The 27,231-nt window shown below is 39.4% G+C and overlaps 1 protein-coding gene across 1 annotated transcript in view; it reads right to left on the bottom strand.

Annotated features, from left to right (window-relative positions):
* Positions 1-244: 244 nt before the first annotated feature.
* LOC124551228 (microtubule-associated protein futsch-like) overlaps positions 245-27,231 on the bottom strand; it is a 365,786-nt gene continuing 338,799 nt past the window's right edge. Inside the window, exons 41-43 of the mRNA XM_047126221.1 lie at positions 16,837-16,974; positions 9,678-9,764; positions 245-882 (exon numbers count right to left, since the gene is read on the bottom strand). Coding sequence (XP_046982177.1) covers positions 718-882; positions 9,678-9,764; positions 16,837-16,974 — 390 coding nt within the window. The 3' untranslated portion in view covers positions 245-717. The remainder of the gene's footprint in view (positions 883-9,677; positions 9,765-16,836; positions 16,975-27,231) is intronic.

Genomic DNA, 27,231 nt, shown 5'->3' with positions numbered 1-27,231 from the left:
TCCAAGTTTTCCAGAAGAATTTACCTTTACTGAGTGTAATAACAATAATAATAATAATAATAATAATATTTTGCAAATGTATTAAGGAGAACAATGTAACGGAACAAAGTATTGCATGAGACAAAAGCCTACGAAAAACTTGTGTGTGCGACTGTGTGAAAATGTGAACTATATAAACCAGATATATTTACTAACTTACTCAAATATCAGACTCATAAGGAGGAAAATCAATATAGATGCAAAGTAATATAGTATATAATTTATTACATCACAGTCTTGTACACATATACTAATAACATTAACAATAATGACACTGATATCTTACTCCTCTGATTGAATTTACAAAGTTGTAGACCTATAGGAACATATGAAAATAAATTCCATGCTTATGTACATATAGATACATCAGTTTTTGCAGTTCCATTTTTCTTCATTTACATCGGAACTTTCAGTGCAATCTTTAAAAAAGCTGCTAGCATTTAACGCAATGGTATTCCTCTACAGGACTAAAAAATGTCTTTCCTCGCACTGACATAAAACACAAGTAAATTTTTAATAAGAAAGAAAGAAAATACCAATAAAAAGATCATTATCTTATTTCTAAGCATGCACTTTTTTATAGTTCTTCCATGTTAACTGAAGTGTGTGAGACAATGATGCCTCAAATGGTAAATTTTCCTCGATTTCTGTGTGCAAAAGCTGTCAGCAATTACACATTCAGGGGTGAAGCAGGGTCATTGTTTGGATTTCTTCCATCATTTCCATTCGTATCTCTGGCATGTCGTTCTGGGAGAACTCCAACTTAGCATCACGTGTAATGCATTCTGCATACTTGCACATGAAGACACCACAGTCACTGTTGTTGCTTTGTTTCGGGATATCCTAAACATAAAGGGAAAAAAATGTTACGAAGTTTCTAATATATGTGCAATCCAAGCATGAACCACAATTTTAGATCACACTCTGTACAGCACTGAATTTCAGAAACCACAAAAAGATCAAAAATTGTGCAGCCAACAGAAACTGTTTAAATAACACTATCTTCAGATACTTATGGCTTCTCTGTAAACACTTATTTCTCATGCTGGACATGTTTCAGACAAAAGTCTATTTTCAACAGGTGTTCTCTCAAAGAGAAATGAAAACACAATATCACAATAAACATAATAAAAGCATTTATGTAGGTACAAATATTTGCACTATATCCAAATACTTTTATTGTATTTATTTCAATATTGTGATTTCGTTTCTCCTCAATAGGACAAGTATTGAAAATGAAAATGGACTATGGTCCAAAACATGCTCAGTATGAGAAATACAAGTTTCTAGAGCAATCTGTGTCACATGATACAGACAAAGTTATGGGAAAATCTAATATGCAAATTAGAGAGTCTATAACAAAGATGACAGTTTATGATACAGGAGGGCAGGCCAAAATCTGAATACATGAATGTGACAAGCCACTGTAACTAGTTGACTCATTTACTTATTTAGCAAGCTAGATCACTAAAGATAGGAGACAGAAAGTAGTAATAAGAAGCAGAATTGTTCAAGCAAAAAGTGCCTTTGATAAAAAGAAGGAGATATCTTAAAAAGTAATCTTGCATGAATCAGAAAAAGGTACTGAAAGCATATATTTGGAATGAAGCAGTGTACAGCTGTGAGACTTTGACTCCTGGGACTGAGGAAAGGAAAAACAATAAATTCTTTTGACATGTAATGTTCCAGGTGCATCCTGAATATCAAACAAACTGATAATTTAGTAACACTGCTGGATATGCAACTGGAAGATATGGACATATCAATACGCATAACGCAACCTACATCTGGCGAGGGCAGTTGTGGTGAGAACAGTACCAATATTGCCAGATACTCACGTGAAGCTCTGTATTGGGCAAATACACTGCCCGATAGCAGTTTTCTTTCTAAACTGTCACGATCTGGCCCACCTCTACCTGCGAACTCTGACAGCTGTACTGTTAACTCTGTGTACAGAGCTACAAATTACAGATGTGTGTTTTCATCTTCTGTTAAGCTTAATGGGACTTCAATTACTAAATGTGAGCTTATTGCCTAATTAGTGTTTGGATTGTCCGTCCCTGGTAGGTGAATGGTTAGCATGAAGGATTGTCAATCAAGAACCATTACTGTTTGGTTTGTGAATTAAAAGACAATTTCAGTTTGGTGTTACACACATTAATTATGTTCAATAAACATATTAATTATGTTCAATAAACATTGCTGGCTCTAAGTGAGCATTATAACAGAGAAGTTCACAAATGAGGGCGAGTTCAGAAAATTCCGTGTACTGTTGACGCACGAGGGGGCTGCTAAAAACAATAACAGAGGGTTATGTCAGTGGAAGAAGAACTAGACGAACACAAGTGAAGCCTATAGATCAAATTATAAAATACATCAACTTTAAGTCCTGCAAAGAAATGGAGGCAAGTGGATATAAAGGCTGGAGATCCTGCCAACCAATTTTCAGAAGTGAGGAGAGCTGCCTCAAGTGTCTGAAGACGGTAGCCTTTAATAAATCCAAGTTGGATTCTCACTTTGTTTTGCACTGAAGCAACTGTCTTAAGCAAAAACTACAACAGCAGCCAGTATTACAACCAAAGACAACTATTAAAAAAAGGTTTGAGGACTAATCTCTGACAATCAAGGACATTAGTGATACAGGGTGTTTCATTTTCTTGTTTTGGATTTGGCTGTTAGTTTCTAGATGTGCATATTATTGTTGGTGAGAACCACAGGCCACAGGGATACTTAGTTTGGACTGCATGCAGCCTGCGGGTCTCCGTTCGACAACTGCCTTAGACAGTTTGTCAAACAGACCTGCCATTCTTACATATGTGATAGCACAGCATTCCTTGCCTTCCATTTAACATTCATCAAGCAGAATTGGTGGTTTAAACCAGTACAATGCAATTCTTAAAACAAGTTGCTAAAGTTACCTCTGAAGATTAAAAGATTTCCAAGCACTGTTACATATGAAACATTAGTAGTGTAGTGATTCGAGAATTTCTGTGTAAATTCCAGAGCCATTTAGCCTTCTACTGTCTCAAACACATGATATTCTAAATACAAGTGTGGGATGGTAAAATCATACCTACTGCACGTCACGTTTGTGTGTGCAAGTTTAAAATCAGTTGCAGGAAGGAGGTAGACGCGGCGGTTGAACGGCACTGACAAGTACCTGTCGGGCAATCCATAGATGTGTTAGTGAGTGTATATGGAAGAAACATGGAACCTATATGCAGCTTTGTGCTTATTGTGTTACTGATTATTGTTATGTGATACAAGAACAGTTGGAAAAGTATTATTGTGGACTCTTGACTCAGCCTTGGTAGAGGCAAGACGTATTTTCCGATCATTTTAAGAAAGTCATGGTAGTCAAGCCAACTTTCTTTTAACTGTAACTCATTTTGTTTCTAATGTTCGACAGTACAAGGTACTTACAGAAAGTTACATATGTATGTTGAAAGTGTGAATTATATTGTGGATGAAAGTCAAATACATTGTTAACTGACAAAAAGGAAAGGTTGTATGTCTACTAATTTTATAAGTAGAAAGATGCTTAAAAGCTCCTGTACCTAGCGCTATTTGGCGGAGAAGTCACGAGATTTTCCAGCAGCTGACTTTCCCGTAAAGAAAAGGGGCTGCAAAATTCCAAGTAAGTCACCTCGTAAAGAAGTGGGATGGGGTTTGGGGAAATAAATCAGTATAACCCAGACCCACACTGACACTTTTATAAGTCAACAGAATGTTAAAGGTAATTCATTAATGAAGTGGTCAATAGCTCAGCATGTAATGTGTTTTGACAATAACATTACCTTACTTTGTATTTTATATTTATTAACAGATGAAAATGTTAATTAAAAAATGCGTTATCATATTTATTAATAAAAAAGCATATGAAAATAAATTAAATCAAACCTTATAAGTACAGACCCGAAAATGTAACATGAATTGTTTGGAAAACTTGCATTTTTATTTTTTTTTTATTTTTTTTTAATGATTAGACAAATTTAAAAGTTGGTTTGCTTTTACAAAAACTTCAACAGAGTTATTCTGAAGTGGCCTATGCTTGTTTTGTTCTTTGGGTTCTATTTTAGCTTTCAATGAATGACTGCTTCTGTATTGAAAAGCAGCACCATTTTCACAGTTTCTGATTTAAGGTCCCATCCACTTCAATATGAGAAAATATGCAGAATGTTAATTTTGACCTTTCATGCACATTTGCAGTTGTAGCATTGAAAAGTGTGGGCTGCACTGGTAGAACCGACAAGGTTCCCAGTGGCGGGATTTTTGAAACCATTTATACGATGATGAAGATTAAGGTCAAGGTATTGCATACTGCAGGGGCATTCATTCACCCTAGTGGGCTCTTGTTTGCAAGTAATGAATCGAAAAAAGGTCCGGAATTTCGCAAGATGCTCTACAGTTTTAAAAATAGCAACTGTACTGTTACCATAGCATAACAATTACTGTGCAATACTCACAGGCAAAAGACTGTGAAATGAATCTTGTCAGGTGCTTTGAAGTTTCTTTATTTTTAAATCTTTATCAAAATTACTTTGATTGTTATTTTTATCTAATTAACTGGTATAAATGTAATTTTTTTTAATTTTTGTTACTTTGTCACATCATACTAAACAGCATATTAACTGTTTCAGTTATTCTCACTTCTTCTTCCTTTCACTGTTTTGCTACCTGAAATCTTTGTGCATGTAAATTTAATTACAAGGGGTGTTTGAAAAGTCTGTGCAAAGGGAGATGGCATCACTGGCACATATCGAGGTCATGTTTAGTTAGTAGGATCTTTGGAAAGAATGTACACCAAGTTTCAGCCATATTGGTCTATTTCTTTGTGTTTGGCATTTGTGTGAATCAAGGAAGTCAAGTGATTGTCAAAAAATGGACGAAAAAGAATTTCGTGTGGTGATTAAACATTACTTTATGAAAGGCAAAATGCCTCAGGAGACTAAAGAGAAGCTTGATAAACATTACAGTGACTCTGCACCTTCGATTAATACAGTTTATACATGGTTTCAAAATTTTCAGAGTGGCCATATGGGCAAAAGTGATGCTGAGGTTACGACTCCAGAATTCATTGAAAGAATCCATGACATGGTGATGGATGACAGAAGAGTTAGGGTGCATGAGATTGCTATTGCTGTGGGCATCTCGAATGAATGGGTACATAATATTTTGCGTACACATTTGGACATGAGATAGCTATCTGCAAGATGGGTTCCACGATGGCTCATGCTTGACCAAAAATGGAAGTGTTTCAAGGATGGGTTGCAGCTGTTCAGGAAGAATCCACAGGACTTTAAGTGTCGTTTTGTCACTGTGGATGAAACATGGATACATTACTATACTCCTGAGACCAAAGAACAACTTAAAAAATGGGTTACCAAGGGAGAATCTGCACCAAAAAAGGCGAAGTACATTCCTTCAGCCGGAAAGGTTATGGTGACTGTCTTTTGGGATTCGCAAGGGATAATCCCCCCCATGAACCATGGACCTTGCCGTTGGTGGGGAGGCTTGCGTGCCTCAGCAATACAGATGGCCATACCGTAGGTGCAACCACAACGGAGGGGTAACTGTTGAGAGGCCAGACAAACATGTGGTTCCTGAAGAGGGGCAGCAGTCTTTTCAGTGGTTGCAGGGGCAACAGTCTGGATGATTGACTGATCTGGCCTTGTAACATTAACCAAAACGGCCTTGCTGTGCTGGTACTGCGAACGGCTGAAAGCAAGGGGAAACTACAGCCGTAATTTTTCCCAAGGACATGCAGCTTTACTGTATGATTAAATGATGATGGCGTCCTCTTGGGTAAAATATTCCAGAGGTAAAATAGTCCCCCATTTGGATGTCCGGGCGGGGACTACTCAGCAGGACGTCGTTATCAGGAGAAAGAAATTTGGCGTTCTACGGATCGGAGCGTGGAATGTCAGATCCCTTAATCGGGCAGGTAGGTTAGAAAATTTAAAAAGGGAAATGGATAGGTTAAATTTAGATATAGCGGGAATTACTGAAGTTCAGTGGCAGGAGGAACAAGACTTTTGGTCAGGTGAATACAGGGTTATAAATACAAAATCAAATAGGGGTAATGCAGGAGTAGGTTTAATAACGAATAAAAAAATAGGAGTGTGGGTAAGCTACTACAAACAGCATAGTGAATGCATTATTGTGGCCAAAATAGACACGAAGCCCACACCTACTACAGTAGTACAAGTTTATATGCCAACTAGCTCTGCAGATGATGAAGAAATTGATGAAATGTATGATGAGATAAAAGAAATTATTCAAGTAGTGAAGGGAGACGAAAATTTAATAGTCATGGGTGACTGGAATTCGAATGTAGGAAAAGGGAGAGAAGGAAACATAGTAGGTGAATATGGATTGGAGTTAGGAACTGAAAGAATTTTGCACAAAGCATAACTTAATCATAGCTAACACTTGGTTCAAGAATCGTGAAAGAAGGTTGTATACATGGAAGAACCTTGGAGATACTAAAAGTTTTCAGATAGATTATATAATGGTAAGACAGATATTTAGGAACCAGGTTTTAAATTGTATGACATTTCCAGGGGCAGATGTGGATTCTGACCATAATCTATTGGTTATGAACTGCAGATTGAAACTGAAGAAACTGCAAAAAGGCGGGAATTTAAGGAGATGGGACCTGGATAAACTGAAAGAACCAGAGGTTGTACAGAGTTTAAGGGAGAGCATAAGGGAACAATTGACAGGAGGGAAAGAAATACAGTAGAAGAAGAATGGGTAGCTTTGAGGAATGAAATAGTGAAGGCAGCAGAGGATCAGTTAGGTAAAAAGACGAGGGCTAATAGAAATACTTGGGTAACAGAAGAAATATTTAATTGATGAAAGGAGAAAATATAAAAATGCAGTAAATGAAGCAGGCAAAAAGGAATACAAACGTCTCAAAAATGATATCGACAGGAAGTGCAAAATGGCTAAGCAGGGATGGCTAGAGGACAAATGTAAGGATGTAGAGGCTTGTCTCACTAGGGGTAAGATAGATACTGCCTACAGGAAAATTAAAGAGACCTTTGGAGATAAGAGAACCACATGTATGAATATCAAGAGCTTAGATGGCAACCCAGTTCTAAGCAAAGAAGGGAAGGCAGAAAGGTGGAAGGAGTATATAGAGGGTTTATACAAGAGCGATGTACTTGAGGGAAATACTATGGAAATGGATGTAGATGAAGATGAAATGGGAGATAAGATACTGCGTGAAGAGTTTGACAGAGCACTGAAAGACCTAAGTCGAAACAAGGCCCCGGGAGTAGACAACGTTCCATTAGAACTACTGATGGCCTTTGGAGAGCCAGTCATGACAAAACTCTACCATCTGGTGAGCAAGATGTATGAGACAGCCGAAATACCCACAGACTTCAAGAAGAATATAATAATTCCAATCCCAAAGAAAGCAGGTGTTGACAGATGTGAAAATTAACGAACTATAAGTTTAATAAGTCACAGCTGCAAAATACTAATGCGAATTCTTTACAGACGAATGGAAAAACTGGTAGAAGCGGACCTCGGGGAAGATCAGTTTGGATTCCGTAGAAATGTTGGAACACGTGAGGCAATACCAACCTTACGACTTTTCCTGGAAGAAAGATTAAGGAAAGGCAAACCTACGTTTCTAGCATTTGTAGACTTAGAGAAAGCTTTTGACAACGTTAACTGGAATACTCTCTTTCAAATTCTGAAGGTGGCAGGTGTAAAATACAGGGAGCGAAAGGCTATTTACAATTTGTACAGAAACCAGATGGTAGTTATAAGAGTCGAGGGGCATGAAAGGGAAGCAGTGGTTGGGAAAGGAGTGAGACAGGGTTGTAGCCTCTCCCCGATGTTATTCAATCTGTATATTGAGCAAGCAGTAAAGAAAACAAAAGAAAAATTCGGAGCAGGTATTAAAATCCATGGAGAAGAAATAAAAACTTTGAGGTTCGCCGATGACATTGTAATTCTGTCAGAGACAGCAAAGGACTTGGAAGAGCAGTTGAACGGAATGGACAGTGTCTTGAAAGGAGGATATAAGATGAACATCAACAAAAGCAAAACGAGGATAATGGAATGTAGTCAAATTAAACCGGGTGATGCTGAGGGGATTCGATTAGGAAATGAGACACTTAAAGTAGTAAAGGAGTTTTGCTATTTAGGGAGTGAAATAACTGATGATGGTCGAAGTAGAGAGGATATAAAATGTAGACTGGCAATGGCAAGGAAATCGTTTCTGAAGAAGAGAAATTTGTTAACATCGAGTATAGATTTAAGTGTCAGGAAGTCGTTTCTCAAAGTATTTGTATGGAGTGTAGCCATGTGTGGAAGTGAAACATGGACGATAACCAGTTTGGACAAGAAGAGAATAGAAGCTTTCGAAATGTGGTGCTACAGAAGAATGCTGAAGATAAGGCGGGTAGATCACGTAACTAATGATGAGGTATTGAATAGGATTGGGGAGAAGAGAAGTTTGTGGCACAAGTTGACTAGAAGAAGGGATCGGTTGGTAGGACATGTTTTGAGGCATCAAGGGATCACAAATTTAGCATTGGAGGGGAGCGTGGAGGGTAAAAATCGTAGAGGGAGACTAAGAGATGAATACACTAAGCAGATTCAGAAGGATGTAGGTTGCAGTAGGTACTGGGAGATGAAGAAGCTTGCACAGGATAGAGTAGCATGGAGAGCTGCATCAAACCAGTCTCAGGACTGAAGACCACAACAACAACAACAAGGGATAATCCTCACTGACTATCTGGAAAAGGGTAAAACTATTACAGGTGCATATTATTCATAATTACTGGACCATTTGAAAACTGAGCTGCAAGAAAAACGCCGGCGATTGGACCGCAAAAAAGTCCTTGTCCATCACGGCAATTCACCAGCACACGTCTTAGCAGCTGTGGTCAATAAATTAATGGAAATAGAATTCCAACTTCTTTCACATTCCCCCTATTCTCGAGACTTGGCTCCCTCGGTCTACTATTTGTTCCCCAATTTGAAGAAATGACTGGTGGGACAAAGATTTTATTCAAACGAGGTGCTGATTGCAGACTTGGACAATTCCAATTATTCGGAAGGGAGAAAGAAATTAGAACAGTGTTGGATGAAGTATTTATGTCTAAAAGGAGACTATGTCGAAAAATAAAAAAGGTTTACCCCAAACATGTAAGTAGTTTTTATTTTTGAACGGACATTTCAAATGCACCTCCTTTGTTGTCATTTTCATAATGAATGATAGATTGCTACTCACCATACAGTGGTGTTGAGTAGCATATAGGCAAAACAAAAGGACTGTCAAACAAGTTAGCTTTCACACACACACACACACACACACACACGCGCGCGCACACACACACGCGCACACACACGAGACCACTGACTCTGGTTGTCAATGGCCTCAGCAGGCAGACACTGTGTGTGTGTGTGTGTGTGTGTGTGTGTGTGTGTGTGTCAGGGTTGAAATTCATACTGTATGAGGGCGTTGTGTGTGCAGCAAATATGCACTGGCACAGTACAGATGTAGAAACAGATTCAATTTGGAATGAGACTTAATTGTAGCCAGAAAGGCTGCAAAATAACAAAAGCTAAAAACAAACACAAATACAACATGAGAACTCTCAACGTAAACATACCTTCGCACACCGGATTTGCCATATTTCTTCACTTAGTGGCTCAACTGATCTCTGCGCACATTCTTCATTCAAGTAACTCCATATGGTCTGCAACAAAATTTAAAAATTACTACATGAATGTACTTATTTAGAATTATTTTCCTGGCATTCCTGAAATTTTATCTATTCATTTTCTGCATAAGCGTAAGGCCGTGCAAGCCTCAGCCAAACACCACACGAAATACAACTACTATGAATGGCAAATTTTGAACATATAGTAAAGCTGTAAAGGAAAATTGTAAGTTGGTAAAACATGAAACTTCCTGGCAGATTAAAACTGTGTGCCCGACCGAGACTCGAACTCGGGACCTTTGCCTTTCGCGGGCACGTGCTCTACCATCTGAGCTACTGAAGCATGACTCACGCCCAGTCTCACAGCTTCACTTCTGCGAGTATCTCGTCTCCTACCTTCCAAACTTTACAGAAGCTCTCCTGCAGGCTAAGCCATGTCTGCGCAGGTCAAATGCACCGCAAATGCAACTAGCACTCCTGAAAGAAAGGATACTGCGGAGACATGTCTTAGCCACAGCCTGGGGCACGTTTCCAGAATGAGATATTCACTCTGCAGCGGAGTGTGTGCTGATATGAAACTTCCTGGCAGATTAAAACTGTGTGCCCGACCGAAACTCGAACTCGGGACCTTTGCCTTGAATAGTACAGGATAAGGAGTACATCCCTCCCTTATGTCTAAAACTTCTCTTAGTCTCTCATTCTTGTTGTCCCTTCTCAGCCCTGGTACATATGGTATAATATCTGTCTTTCTCCATAGTGTATACCTATTTTTCTGAGGATATCAAACATCTTGCATCATTTCACATTGCCCAGCAATACTACTAGGTCAACCGATCCTATGAAGCTGTCTTGATTTTTCTAAATCCTATGAAAATACAACCAAAAGCAATAAACACGCGGGAGTTTGGTTCACATCTGCTGAGATTCATTATGGAAGCCAACAAAATTATCAGTATACAACAAAGTGAAGAAAGTATAGTCAGACTGAGTCTCACATCCACTATTGAGTGCAATGTCAGAAGTGTCCATCCAATGCCTTCACCTTTATGCTGATGTGTTGTTGTTGTTGTTGTTGTGGTCTTCAGTCCTGAGACGGGTTTTATACAGCTCTCCATGCTACTCTATCTTGTGCAAGCTTCTTCATCTCCCAGTACCTACTGCAGCCTACATCCTTCTGAATCTGCTTAGTGTATTCATCTCTTGGTCTCCCTCTACGATTTTTACCCTCCACACTGCCCTCCAATACTAAATTGGTGATCCCTCGATGCCTCGGAACATGTCCTACCAACCAATCCCTTCTTCTAGTCAAGTTGTGCCACAAACTCCTCTTCTCCCCAATTCTATTCGATACTTTCTCATTAGTTATGTGATCTACCCATCTAATCTTCAGCATTCTTCTGTAGCACCACATTTTGAAAGCTTCTATTCTCTTCTTGTCTAAACTATTTATCATCCACATTTCACTTCCATACATGGTTACACTCCATACAAATACTTTCAGAAACAACTTCCTAACACTTAAATCAATACTTGATGTTAACAAATTTCTCTTCTTCAGAAACGCTTTCCTTGTCATTGCCAGTCTACATTTTATATCCTCTCTACTTCGACCATCATCAGTTATTTTGCTCTCCAAATAGCAAAACTCCTTTACTACTTTAAGTGTCTCATTGCCTAATCTAATTTCCTCAGCATCACCCGACTTCATTCGACTACATTCCATTATCCTTGTTTTGCTTTTGTTGATGTTCATCTTATACCCTCCTTTCAAGACACTGTCCATTCCATTCAACTGTTCTTCCAAGTCCTTTGCTGTTTCTGGCAGAATTACAATCCCATCGGCAAACCTCAAAGTTTTTATTACTTCTCCATGGATTTTAACACCTACTCCGAACTTTTCATTTGTTTCCTTTACTGCTTGCTCAATATACAGATTGAATAGCATCGGTGACAGGCTACAGCTCTGTTTCACTCCCTTCCCAACCGCTGCTTCCTTTTCATGCCCCACGACTCTTATAACTGTCATCTGATTTCTGTACAAATTGTAAATAGCCTTTCGCTCCCTGTATTTTACCCCTGCCACCTTCAGAATTTGAAAGAGAGTCTTCCAGTCAACATTGTCAAATGCTTTCTCTAAGTCTACAAATGCTAGAAACGTAGGTTTGCCTTTCCTTAATCTTTCTTCTAAGATAAGTCGTAGGGTCAGTATTGCCCCACGGGTTCCAACATTTCTACGGAATCCAAACTGATCTTCCCTGAGGTCAGCTTCTACCAGTTTTTCCATTCGTCTGTAAAGGATTTGCATTAATATTTTGCAGCTGTGACTTATTAAACTCATAGTTCGGTAATTTTCACATCTGTCAACACCTGCTTTCTTTGGGAATGGAATTATTATATTCTTCTTGAAGTCTGAGGGAATTACGCCTGTCTCATACATCTTGCTCACCAGATGGTAGAGTTTTGTCAGGACTGGCTCTCCCAAGGCTGTCAGTAGTTCTAATGGAATGTTGTCTACTCCCGGGGCCTCGTTTCGACTTAGGTCTTTCAGTGCTCTGTCAAACTCTTCACCCAGTATCATATCTCCCATTTCATCTTCATCTACATCCTCTTCCATTTCCATAATATTGTCCTCAAGAACATCGTCCCTGTATAGAGCCCCTGTATACGCCTTCCATCTTTCTGCTTTCCCTTCTTTGCTTAGGACTGGGTTTCCATCTGAGCTCTTGATATTCATGCAAGTGGTTCTCTTTTCTCCAAAGGTCTCTTTAATTTTCCTGTAGGGACTATCTATCTTATCCCTGGTGAGATAAGCCTCTACATCCTTACATTTGTACTGTAGCCATCCCTGCTTAGTCATTTTGCACTTCCTGTCGATCTCATTTTTGAGAAGTTTGTATTCCTTTTTGCCTGCTTCACTTACTGCATTTTTGTATTTTCTCCTTTCATCAATTAAATTCAGTATCTCTTCTGTTACCCAAGGATTTCTACTAGCCCTCGTCTTCTTACCTACTTGATCCTCTGCTGCCTTCACTATTTCATTCCTCAAAGCTACCCATTCTTCTTCTACTGTATTTCTTTCCCTCCTGTCAATTGTTCCCTTATGCTCTCCCTTAAACTCTGTACAACCTCTGGTTCTTTCAGTTTATCCAGGTCCCATCTCCTTAAATTCCCGCCTTTTTGCAGTTTCTTCAGTTTCAATCTGCAGTTCATAACCAATAGATTATGGTCAGAATCCACATCTGCCCCTGGAAATGTCATACAATTTAAAACCTGGTTCCTAAATATCTGTCTTACCATTATATAATCTATCTGAAAACTTTTAGTATCTCCAAGGTTCTTCCATGTATACAACCTTCTTTCACGATTCTTGAACCAAGTGTTAGCTATGATTAAGTTATGCTTTGTGCAAAATTCTTTCAGTTCCTAACTCCAATCCATATTCACCTACTATGTTTCCTTCTCTCCCTTTTCCTACATTCGAATTCCAGTCACCCATGACTATTAAATTTTCGTCTCCCTTCACTACTTGAATAATTTCTTTTATCTCATCATACATTTCATCAATTTCTTCATCATCTGCAGAGCTAGTTGGCATATAAACTTGTACTACTGTAGTAGGTGTGGGCTTCGTGTCTATTTTGGCCACAATAATGCATTCACTATGCTGTTTGTAGTAGCTTACCCACACTCCTATTTTTTTATTCATTATTAAACCTACTCCTGCATTACCCCTATTTGATTTTGTATTTATAACCCTGTATTCACCTGACCAAAAGTCTTGTTCCTCCTGCCACTGAACTTCAGTAATTCCCGCTATATCTAAATTTAACCTATCCATTTCCCTTTTTAAATTTTCTAACCTACCTGCCCGATTAAGGGATCTGACATTCCACGCTCCGATCCGTAGAACGCCAAATTTCTTTCTCCTGATAACGACGTCCTGCTGAGTAGTCCCCGCCCGGACATCCAAATGGGGGACTATTTTACCTCTGGAATATTTTACCCAAGAGGACGCCATCATCATTTAATCATACAGTAAAGCTGCATGTCCTTGGGAAAAATTACGGCTGTAGTTTCCCCTTGCTTTCAGCCGTTCGCAGTACCAGCACAGCAAGGCCGTTTTGGTTAGTGTTACAAGGCCAGATGAGTCAATCATCCAGACTGTTGATCCTGCAACTACTGAAAAGGCTGCTGCTCCTCTTCAGGAACCACACGTTTGTCTGGCCTCTTAACAGATACCCCTCCGTTGTGGTTGCACCTACGGTACGGCCATCTGTGTCGTTGAGGCACGCAAGCCTTCCCACTAATGGCAAGGTCCATGGTTCATGTATGTAACAAAAATGACTCCACTGAGTGACCAATTGTTATGGAACCAAGACTGACGTCCATGACATGACAATTGTTCACTGTCCAATACAGTAGAAATAACCTTCTGCACAGTTCTGGAAGAGCAGCAAAATATCCATCTAAGTGTTCCATAATCTCCTCAATCGACTCAAAATGTTTTCCACGCATAAAGGGTGCCAAATCTGATGAGTATATTGAATTTTACAACAATACATACTCAAGACTCTTCATTTCTTCCAACATGAAAACACTTTTGTAGGCAAGATTGTCTTGATGATTTTTATTTTTGTCTTTTGCAATCCTAGGCATTTTTTTGTATATTTTTCACCTACATGTTTAGGAGGGATACAACACTGGCCGCCATGACATTTGCAGAAAACAAAGCAAAGCAAGACATTACAGGCTTCACATGGTTCATTTCTGTTTCACAGTCACAAGGCGAAAACAATAATGCATACACTATTTGAATTGGACAATACTCAGGGTGACTATGTGAAAAATCTCAACACCAAGACTGTAACACAAGGAAATTAGCTTGTGTATGGACCCTGGACACTCATATAAAGAACTGAGTGTGTTATAATACTAAGATAAAGTTTGGGAGATCCGTTATGTATTTTTTTATCTGTGTGTAAAGTTGGACTATCAGAAAAGCTATTTCGGGCCATATTGTTTTGTTGCCTGGCAGATGTCACATATGAAGTAGAGGATTATGAGCCTTCATAAAGAAGACAAACACAGAGATATCATCCATGTCCTCCGTACGAAGCCCCACTACAGTCCTGAGGCGCTGACAGGGGCTTCTTGTTCTTGAAGACCACACGCATACTTGACAACTGTGAAATTTTGACAGGATGGCCTGCCTCCAATGCTCACCGTACTGAAAAGGATGTGACAACATGACCAGAATGTGAGGAACTGCCAGCGCTGCCATAGCAAGGACCACTGACAAGATCTCGATCCATGGTGCTGTGGCTCCAATGAGAAATTCTGGAACAAAGAGTCACTGTTTTTCCAGGACAGTAGGAGAGGAAGCAATGCTGCAAGCTGCGCTGTGCAGCTTTTGCAGTAACTGTTAGCACTGTTGGTTGGTGTTCTGCAGGTCACCAGTGCAAATCTGATCGCTGACAATTATTTGTTATTTAGTATGTACTGTTTCTGGAAGGTACTCACTTACTTTACTTTTTCGTGTCCGGAGATTTGTTTCAAAGCCTTTCAGCCCAATGTCGGGCCAAGTCCAATGTTTCTCTCTTCTCAAGCCATAGTTCGTCAAGGGTACACCTTGTGGGGCAGATGCAACACTGCAGAAGGTGTTCCATATCCTGAACTTCACCACAGTCGCATTTGTTGTCTCCTTCATCCTTGAAGCCCCATTTGACTAGGTTTGCTTTAACTGGTGCTACACCTGTTCTGATGCGGTTCAGTGCTCTCCAAATCTTCCAGCTTGATGTACTGCCACTGGGTATTTCTCGTGAGGCAGGGTAGTCCTTCGGAGGCTCGCTCAATTCACTAGTGAGGAATCTCTTGCGGGATTTAAGTCTGCTACGTCCACATGAAGAACCATGCAGCGGGTGACGCTCGTCTAAAATCTGTTTAAATTTTTCTGTATGTTCGTGCGCAAATCTTCGGGATTCAGGGGATGAGAATCCAGCTGCTCTGTATATTTTCCCAAGTGGAGTGGGTTTCATGCAGCCTGTTGTTAGCCTGCATGTTTCATTAAGGACTGTAGTGACTTTTTTGGCATGTGTGGATCGGGACCATACAGGGCATGCATATTCTGCCGTGGAGAAGCGAAGTCCTTAAGCAGTTGTTCGTAATACAGTCGGACTAGCTCCCCAATTACTATTCGTCAGTTTTCTTAGAATATTGTTCCTGGCAGCAACTTTTTGGCAGGTTTTTTCACAGTGATATCTGTACGTCAGTGATCTATCCAGCACGACACCAAGGTATGTTGGTTTGTCCATATGGTCAAGTTTGTTGCCATTCCAGGTGACATTCAGCTTCCTGTTTGCCTGTTTTGTGTGGAGGTGGAAAGCGCTAACCTGTGTCTTAGATGGATTTGGTTTGAGGGAGTTCTCTTTATAGTATTCAGACATTACGTACGTTCCGGTGTTGGTTGATCATTGGTGTATAGGTTAAATAGTAGGGGAGCCAGCACACTGCCCTGGGCGAGACCGTTCTTTTGTCGACGCCATCGGCTTTTTTTCCGTCCAGCATTACATAGAAGTCTGTTTTGCAGCAGAGATTCAATGATTTTTGTGAACTGATGACCCTTAAATGTGCAGTACAGTTTTCCCATGAGCTTTCTGTGGTTGATGGTGCCGTATGCAGAACTTAAGTCCACCAATGCTACACCTGTTATTTGTTTGTTTTCAAACCCTTCCTCTATGTGTTCTGTGAGTGCTAGGATTTGACTGGTGCATGATTTCCCGGGTCTGAATCCAGCCTGTTGGGGAATGAGCTTTCGGTCTGTGATATTTGCTATGCGGTTTAGGATTATTCGTTCGTACAGTTTGTACGGATGGCACAGGAGTGCTATTAGGCGGTAGTTTTTCGGCTGATCTGCGTCTTTCGGAAGGTACTCAAAAGTTGATATGTTTGTAATATTTCTATATTCTTGAATATTCAACATATAAATAAATAGTAGCACTCCCAATAGAAGAGTTCACAATAAAAGTGCCAAGCGCTGTTCTTCACTGATGACCCTGCTTTCGGATTTGGACTTAGAGAGTGGTTACAACACAAAAATGTTTTCTCTTACCTTCAGACATGACTCATTCTCTCCTCCCATACTGTCGTAATACACAAGTGTCTGCTTTCGGAAATCCACAGCTGCCATACACCAGTGCGTTCCCAGGTGAACCGGAATTATCAAAATGTCATGTTTGAATACATCTACCTGTAAGTGGCAAAATAACAAAACTTAGCATTTCAGATCACACAACAGAGGAATTAAATCCCATTACCAAATGATGGCATTATGTTGTGAAACAGATTTAAACTACAAAAACACACACACACACACACACACACACACACACACACACACAAGCACCCCTCCATGATGAAAATAAACCTGTAATAAGAATGCTATTACTCAGACAATACATCTGCCCAAGACTGGTCAAGCATTTCCCACTGGTTATTTTGCATGTTAAATTCAAACAGTTGTAAAAGCTACACACAACTGCAGTGAGAATCATGGAATCTCACCAAAACAAGGATTTTTATCAAGGGTTTCATATTTGTGGACCAATCAAATGTAAAAGAAAGGATTAAGACCAGAATAAACACACATTCAAGTGTAATTTTCTAGTCTCTTTCCTAACCCCCATCCTCTTCCATTTTCAGCTGTTAAGGGTATACGGAATGAGTTTTTCGATGAAAAAATCGATTTTTGGGTAAATGCATTTTCCAAAAATTTAGACTCTCCCGTTTAATAGCATGTATAAAATATTTGGACGACGTGAATAGAACTATTTTAAATAATTTTTTAAAATAATTTCGACACACTGTGATCCGCACCTTGTATATGAGATGCGAAATATACCTGATATAGACAGCCTTGCCAGAGATATAATTGAGCAGAAGAGAGTTAGCTTTTCTGTTGGCTACACTGCTAGACAGTTGACAATAGATTCTGCACCATTTGTATTGTTTCCTTTATGAGCACATCCATGTCATTTTTGTGAAAGTCGTATGCGGAGAAGTCATTGAGTTTTCTTTCCTTCAACATGCCAAGACCTAGTCTGAAGGTATTTAGAAAGCGTGTACATTGGCGCAAGAAAGTAAAGTGTACTAAAAATTCGTCTGATTCATCTTCATCAGTATCTGATGTCCCAGTAGCGGCTAACCTCAACACTGGTAGTGATACATTGAGTGATGCTGCTCCCACTACACCGGAAAGTGCTTCAAGAAGAAAACTAGCTGGAATTGAAGAAGAATACAAGAAAATAAATGCTGGGACTACAAAATATGAGGTAATTAACGTCTCTTTATTATCAGACGTTTTGGAGAACAATGTGTGCTGCAAACAATGTGGAAAATGTGGTGTTTCATTGAAAACAAACTTACATGTAGGACTTGCTTGTGAATTAGAGTTGATGTGCAGTTATTGCAAACACAGTATTACTTTCTTCAATTCCTCACATGTTACTGCAGATACAGGTAAACTATACAATATAAACATTAGACTGGTTTATGGATTACGGTGTATAGGAAAGGGCAGGGCTGCAGGTGCCATGTTGTGTGGTGTGATGAACCTCCTTCCTCCATCTTCAAAATTTAACAAACACATAATTGCAATAGGCTCTGTTGTAGAAGATGTGGCACAGGAAAACATGAAAGATGCTGTTGAGGAAGCAGTTGTTGAAAATAATAATAGCAGAGACTTGTCCATAGCTTTTGATGGAAGCTGGCAGAAGAGAGGCCACATATCTCTGAATGGTGTCGTAACAGCTACAAGTGTGGACACTGGTAAGGTTGTTGATGTGGCAATACTTTCCAAGCATTGCAGATGCAAGGAGAAAATGAAAAATAAACATGAAGAGGAGTGCATGGCAAATTACTATGGGTCAAGTGGTGGTATGGAAGTTGCTGGTGTAAGAAGAATTTATCAACGCCCAGTAAAATGGTACAACGTTAGATACATAAATTATCTTGGAGATGGTGACTCAAAGGCTTTCAAAGAAATTGAGGAACTGAGACCCTATGGTAACGATGTGAAAATTTCCAAACTGGAGTGTGTTGGCCATGTTCAGAAAAGGATGGGATCAAGACTTCCGACGGCTCAAGGCTAGCATGAAAGGCAAGAAATTGAGCGATGGAAAAACTTTAGATGAGAAAAATAGACTGACAGATGCTACAATAGATCATATTCAGAAGTGCTATGGTCTAGCAATAAGACAGAATACAGCAGATGCAGAATTAATGAGAAGAGCAGTCTGGGCTCTGTTTTTCATACAGCTTCAAACAATGAGAATCCCCAACATGGACTATGTCCAAAAGGAGACGATAGTTGGTGCAAGTACAACAGAGGCATGGTAACTAAGAAACAATACAATCACCCTCATCACCTGCCACCTGCCATAATGCATGAAATAAAACCAATATTTCGAGACCTCGCAGATATTAGTCTACTAAAGAAATGTATTCATGGCCGGACTCAAAATCCAAATGAGTGTGTGAACCATGTGATATGGAATAGACTACCTAAAACTGTGTTTGTGGGTATAAACACACTTCACTTTGGCTTTTATGATGCTGTTTCATCATTCAATCAGGGCAATATAACAAAGTGCAAAGTTCTGCAGAAGTTGGGGCTCTGTGTAGGACTACGAACTGCCGCAGCTATGCTTTGTTTGGACAAGGAACGGCTCAGGTCTTCAGATAATGCCATAAAAGTATATTCAAAGATGGCTAGACAGCATAGCAGAGCCATCAAGAGGAAGCTGTTGGACGATACTGATGATACAAGCTATGGAGCAGGCTTGTACTGAAGTAAAAACTTTGAAGCTAATTTCCCGTAACTTTAGTTTTTTTGTGTATAACGTACATTTTCTCAGGGCCTATTTATAGTAGAAAGATGAAATTTTCTGTAGTTGTTCCTTAAGACCTTCTAATATATCTGAATTAAAAGATATGTGGAATTATTTTGTATTAATGGATGTAAATTTTAAAATACTTGTTAAAATGTCTGCTTGTGTCTGTGTATGTGTGGATGGATATGTGTGTGTGTGCGAGTGTATACCTGTCCTTTTTTCCCCCTAAGGTAAGTCTTTCCGCTCCCGGGATTGGAATGACTCCTTACCCTCTCCCTTAAAACCCATATCCTTTTGTCTTTCCTTCTCCTTCCCTCTTTCCTGACGAGGCAACCATTGGTTGCGAAAGCTAGAATTTTGTGTGTATGTTTGTGTTTGTTTGTGTGTCTATCGACCTGCCAGCGCTTTTGTTTGGTAAGTTTCATCATCTTTCTTTTTAGATATAACTTTTTTTAACATTTACAAAAAATAAAATATCTGAAAAACTATACATTATTTTTTCAAAACTAATAATTCAGCATAAAAGCAGAACATATATCTGCGTTCTGTGAAAAAATCAAGAGTATCGTCCAAATAACAAACGAGAAAATGTTCCTAACTTTTAGCTCAATTTAACATTGTAAGCATAGGGCGTTCCGTATACCCTTAATGTAGAGTGCTGAAGATGGAACTTTTACATTTAAATGTGAAAGTTGAATGGCAAAAAAAAGAAGAAAAGGAAGGAAGATTTAGAGTTAAATATCCCCTTGAGGAAGAAGTCATTACGGGCAAAATGGAAACAGAACCAAAGTCAAATGGCTTGAGAAAGGTGAGTTTTCTATACAATTTATTTAGATCTACATCTACAACCATACTCTGCAAAACACTATGAAGTGCATGGTAGAGGGTATGTCCCAATTTAACAGTTGTTAGGACTTTTTAGCATTCCATTAACATATGGTACAAGGGAAGAATGACTGCTTAAATACTTCTTTACATGCTGTAATTAGTCTTTGCCTCTGTGATCTCCATGGGAGTGATACAGATGGGGTTGTAATATATTACTGGATCCATCATGTAAAGATGTTTCAAGACACTTTCTAAGTATGTTTTTGGGAGACAGTTTATGTCTAGTGGCCATTTGTACCGCCCTTCTTCATAACCATCAAATATCCAAGTCAATCCTATTTGATACAGATCCCACACCCCTGAGCAACATTCTAAGATGGGTTGCACGAATGTTTTGAATGCAGTCTCCTTTGTAGACTGATTGCACTTCCTTACTATTCTGCCTGTGAATCACTGTCTGACACCTAATTTATGTGTAACTGAGCCTATATGGTTGTTCCATTTCACATCCCCATAAATTTTTACACTCATCCATTTTTTTGAGTTGGCTGATTCCAACTGTGACTCACTTGCAATAAACACTATTTCAGGTCACTTTTGGTAAGCTATTTTTGTCCCACTGGGCATTATCAAGCAATTTGGAGGTAAGAACAACAACAAAAGTTGTGGACACTTCCATTAAAAGAAGAAGTAATAATAAAACACAGGACAGTGCCCACAAGGATGTGACATTACAGCCTTTATCACTGCGATTTTTAATATGTAAAAGTTTTTTTTTTCTGGATTTGCGCCAGTATGTGCGAACTTCTAACATATACCAATGAATGTTGTAACCAGATATCTTTGCCGCGCTCCTGAAAAGCGCAGAATATCACGATAGCTATAAACTGTTATACGCTGCTATCGATCAGTAAAAAAAAAAAAACCGATGCACCTATGTTTCAAAATAACAATTGCCAGTTTTTACTTCTTCAGGGAGCCGCGCCGCTGTCTAGCTCTTCTGTGAATGTGTTGCGAGTCGGATGCAAAAGTATTGTGCTCCATACTGATATAATCATTTTATTGTAAATTTAAGAGTTTAAGTGATTGAAAAATATATGTAGCCACAAACAAGCGAGAATGTGTATCATGAAAATTCGCTCCACCGCCACATTGGGTGGCCATGTTAATGTAAGTTTCCGTTTCATAATATAATACTTGAAGCCTTGAAGTTTATTTAATTTCAAAGAAAATCTCTCAACCTTATTTTCATTAATTATACTTGTGATAATCTTTCCTGTTTAAAAGATTTATGCAGCTTATGATCCAGCGTGTGTTCTGTCGGAACAGGAGGCTGTCGTGACGACATCGTTATAGTATTTATTCCAAGTTCTTTCAGTTCCGTTTATATGTTCGTACAAATCCAATTAGTTGGTCCCTTAGGTTTCTTTCATGTAACTTCCGTCTGTTTTTTCCGCGCGATCTTCCTCCGAAAAAAAAATTTCTGTTCATTTTTTAGTAATTTTCGATATCGCGAATGAGAAAAGACAGCCGCCTCCTGCTCCGAACGGAACACCACGACTTTTCTAACGTCGGAGAGTACCGCACGAATTTTCCGCTAAAAGGTAATAGAATTTCTTAAAGCTGGGTCAATTACACATGTTGCTGCTGTTCTCCGACAAATCTGGTGTGATTAATAGTAATTTATTCTGTCACGACAAAAAGAACCAATTTTATTTTTACCAAAGCAACAAAGCTTTCAATTAAATTACTAAAAAAAATTCATACCAGATCTGGCGCCCGAACAGGGACTTGACTAAAATATTGAATGTGTCACGGTACTAATATATGATTGTCTTATTTCATGTATCGCTCTTTGGAACCCACTGCTGCATAAAATTACCGATGAGCAATAAATATACGCAATCTTGAAGGACGCGGTATTTACACAAATATCTTGGGATTTAATAAGACGCAGATTTGCAGTTTTGAAGACAACGCCGAGTGAGTACCAAATTTTCGTTTGCCATAGTTCTGTCTAAAGAGTAGCTCATTGACCTTCAAATTCGACCTCACTCTATCCTTTCTGTAGCTTAACGTAAAAAACCATTTTTTTTCTACGTAAATATTTGAACATTTTCTGTAACCTTTTGCTTGGCCTATTTGTTTTATACTGTAGTTAGTATTCTCGTGTAAGTTCAAGATGGATGCCATTTCAGTCTTTTCTGTGTAACAGCGTTGGCAATCAATTGTTTCAACGGCGTTGACTCCATCTTGTCTTTTTGCTACAGACGTGTGTCAGTTATTACCCACGTAACATTAGACATTTGACGAACGCGCCGCGACTTTAACTTGCGCGGCAAGAATAATTGACAATCAGAATTTCAGTTGGCAGTACCCATTTTAAGTTGGCAATAGTTGAATTTCATTATGGCGGACGGACAATCGAGCGCGAACTCTGCAGACGAAAGCGACGGCACTGTTAACAAACATTACCGACTCCGCTCACGCGGAACGACGGCCAGGACAGACGACAGACAAGAGGTAGCTAACGTGGACGACACTCAGCAGGAAACACCCACCTCCCCGATAACGGTATCAGTTGACATTGTCAAAATGTTACAGGAATTGATATTAGACAGACAGGAGAGGGAACAGCGCGAACGTGATCGCGAACAACGTGAGAAAGACAGAGACAAGTTTTTATCAGAGCTGAAAACGGATATGACAACACAGATAGAGTCGGTTAAGGGTGACGTCACGGCACAGATAGATTCGGTTAAGGGTGACGTCAGGGCACAGATAGAGTCGGTTAAGGGTGACGTCGCGGCACAGATAGAGTCGGTTAAGGGTGACGTCACGGCACAGATAGAGTCGGTTAAGGGTGACGTCACGGCACAGATAGATTCGGTTAAGGGTGACGTCACCGAGCAAGTAACCACTTTGACAACCCAGATAAACACTCTGAATAACAAAATTGAGAACATCGGTCAGAATCTCACAACTCAAATCGAAGCGTGTCGCAAAGAAACCGATTCGGTAAAACTTGCGTATAAAACAGTTGCACGACAGGTAGACGAGTTAGCGACAGCGGTAGCCACTGTAGAATCAAAAGTAAGTGCAATGGCGAATGACATTTCGGACCGAACTATTGACGAAAGAGTTAACAGTAGTGTTGCTTCGCACACTAAAGCACTTACCGAACATTACAAAGAATGGATTGATGTACAAGAGAAGCTAGTTGAGGAGAAGGTTACACGTGACTTGAAAGATGTTGTTAAATCCGCAACCTTAGACATATTATCTGCACCCGGCAGTTCAGGAGACACTGTTTGTACTGAACTAGGCCAAATTAGACGAGTGTTTACCCGGGATTTGCCGGAATGGCGGAAGCAAGTAACAGATGAGATATCCGACCTGAAACAGCAAATTCAAACACTACAGTATGATAACCAGAGTGACGGGAAACACTCACTACCTTCTGAGCCAGATGAACATCAATACCAGACAACACAACAACACAACACACCACAGTACATTCCGCGACTGAAAAATGAATTTAACGATTCACACAACAACAACACTGAACAATTGACACTCACAACCCTCATGAAAGAGGAGAGTGTATTGAAACACAGAGTTTTTCAACCATTCCAACCGGAAAAGCGAAATATTCATCCAGTCGTTTTCCTAAAGAACTTTTCAGGAGTCTTTCCAGCTGCCTGGAATGACAAACAGAGAATACAATTCATTACCGGATACATACAAGGAGAAAGTGCTATATGGGGAACCGAGATGGTTGATAAGTGCAAAACATTTAGCGAGTTTGAGAAAAACTTTTTAAGCAAATTTTGGAGCGCAGGTGTTCAGCAACGCCTACGCAAAGAGGTCTATAACGCCGAACCTTTCCATTCGAACAGTGGCGGACTTCGCCGGTACTTTGAGAAGTACTTGAGAAAGATACAATATTGGGACACTCCCATAACAACAAAAGATGTTAGTATGATCCTTAAGTCAAAACTACCCATTTCCATACGCGAGAAATTAGTGAACGTGTCAGAGGAAGATCAGGACGCATTTTTATCCGTCCTTGATTCGCTCGATCTTATACACGAAGACGCGCGTGCGAATGCTAACCGTAAGAACAACAACGCAGGCACGTATTCGAATGGAAACGGTAGTAATGGAAATGGTTCACACGAAACACAATACGGAAACAAACAGTACAAAACCGCAATAGAGGCCGAAACAATGGTTACCGTAATGGTAAACACAAAAACAAGCATTACGGCAACCAACGGTACAATCCAATATGCAACACGCAACAACAGTATTACGGGAATGCCCCATACCAATCAAACAATAACGGTAGTAACTTCTACGAGAATGGGAACAAATACAAGGGTAAACGTTGCAACAATCAAAATTGCGGAGGTCAGCTACCTCCACCACAACCCTATGGGCAGCCACAACACCAGCAACAACAGCAATACACGCCTCAGCAACAACCAGTCATGCGACAACAACAGTACACGGCACCACAACAGGACTTTAGATACAATAACAATAAACCAAGAAAACAATACAATCCACCGGTATATTTTACGCAGGCAAGTAATGTACCGATTTTTCAGCCTGGTAATCAAGTGCATTACCAACAAGGGTTTGATACAAATCAACAAACACAATGGGTAAAAAACCAGCGAGAATGGTCAAGTGATGTGACAGAAGAATCAAATCAGTCGCATCACAAGAAAGCGGAAAACTAAAGGCAGCACCTTTTCGCCTCCGTGGGGATGCTGCGGATTAATGACGAGTCATCGGGAAAGAAATGAATGGTTAGATCCCATACCTAAAATTGTAGAACCAGAATTAGATTTAGATGCAAAACTTAGGCAAGCATTGGTATCCTTAGCTGTACAGGCGAATCTACGCAAGAAGTCTTATGACAAGAAAGTATCTAAGGCTCTTACATATGATATTAATTAAAAGGTGCTTTTACGGACACATTTTAAGCCATCGAAGTTGTTGAAAAGAAATCGGAAATGGAGGCTATTGTACGACGGACCATTTGTAGTAATTAGAAAACCACATACAGGATGTTATCTAATGGCGGATCCAGCATCTGGCAGAATTAAAGGATTGTATCACCACCAGGATCTCAAGAAGTATAACGAGGCAAAGTAACGAGCAAAGGAACATTAGCCTAAGGTTTAACCTGCGAAACACTTCGGTATTCAAACACACCAATACGAGTACTCACACTTTGGCGAAAAACTATGGAGGTAATTGAAGATTTGATTTATTATGGCGTACGAAAAAGAAAGCACATTCCATTTGAGAGGATAGATTCTCAGTTAGTTTTAAGTTAGTCATAGGTGTAAGCAGTCCAAGTTGGCTGTTGGCATTGAGGAATGCCGTTATTGGTGAAAGGAGATACGGAAGGAAGTAGCAGATTGCCACCTTCCAACTCCAATGAATATATATATATATATATATATATATATGAAATATTAGGTTAAGCAATTTCTTTTTCAGCCCTCAAGATGGAATGTTAGTCTTTAAGTGTACAGAGTACAGCCTATTGCGTGTAAACTGTGCGTTATTGTAACACCGCCATGAACTATACCTTTTGTTAGCGCGATCTTTAGAATTAAACAGATTTGTGTAGCCAAGTGTTTGAACTGTCAAAAGCAGTAAATAACAGATAGAGTATCACGTAGTATTTGATAGTTTTCAGGAGATTCAATCTCAGATTCAAAATATCATCTACGAACAGTAAGCCTCATAAAGATTTAATAGCTAAGCAACAAAGCATTTCCTTTATTGTGTTTTACAACAGCTGTTAGGTCATGTAGTCGAGAGTGCCACTACATCGAAACATATACGTCGTACTGACAAGCCTGGAGTATTCCTGATGGTAAATGTTTCTTCTTTAAACATGTAAGATGCACTAAAGTAATTAGCTATTTCACAGCCAAGCCCGACAATCGCCCAGAAGGAAGCGTGATAAACTAGAAAGCTGTCACCAGATATGACTCACATTATAATAATAAAACTAAGATCTGATATTAGATTAAAGAATAGCCACTTGAAGGCACACGTGACGCATGTCATGCATCTAAGGTAAAAAAAAAAATATCCTAGTGTAGTTGTGCTAGAATTTGTATATGTATATAGTATATTTATGTTCATATTTGATCCTCTCCTCTTCCACTTCCCCATCCTATCCCATTAAAAAAAAATTGAGGATTAGAATTTGACAGGCTCATCTGAGTGCTCTTTAGACGGTTGAAGTGGAAACGAAATTTGTGGGAGAGATCCGTTAGCGAAAATTTTGTTCTAATCGCGTATCGCGAGTAGCAATGTTGAGAGATTATAATACATCCCGCGAGTAGCACTTGCAGCCAGTAACTTTATGAAGCATGAATCTTCCGGAGAGAAATGCATGAGTATGCTCGACCAGTAGAGATAGAATTTGTTCAATCTGTGCTCTACATAAACAGTGACACTAAATTTTGAAGAGAAACGAAATAACAAGCTGCTTAGAAGATTTGTTTTAAGAACAATTTTACCTTTGTAAAAGGGAGAGAGAATAACCGAAATAATCGTGCCTTGATGCACAAGTAGTGGTATTCAATACGCTAATCCGGCATGGCGTGACTGAAAAGGTTAACAGAATTTGTGACTGTAAGCAAACTTAAGAAATGTATGTATCTATGTATGTAATTTATGGACATTGTTTAATCTTGTAATGTATTTACCTGTGAGTAACTTGAACTGTGAACTTTGAAATCGCAATGTGAGAT

Source organism: Schistocerca americana, chromosome 9 (genome assembly GCF_021461395.2).
Source record: "Schistocerca americana isolate TAMUIC-IGC-003095 chromosome 9, iqSchAmer2.1, whole genome shotgun sequence".
Lineage (NCBI taxonomy): Eukaryota > Metazoa > Arthropoda > Insecta > Orthoptera > Acrididae > Schistocerca > Schistocerca americana.
The sequence above is the reverse complement of the archived record's forward strand: the minus strand, read 5'-3'. Positions and strand labels throughout refer to the sequence as shown.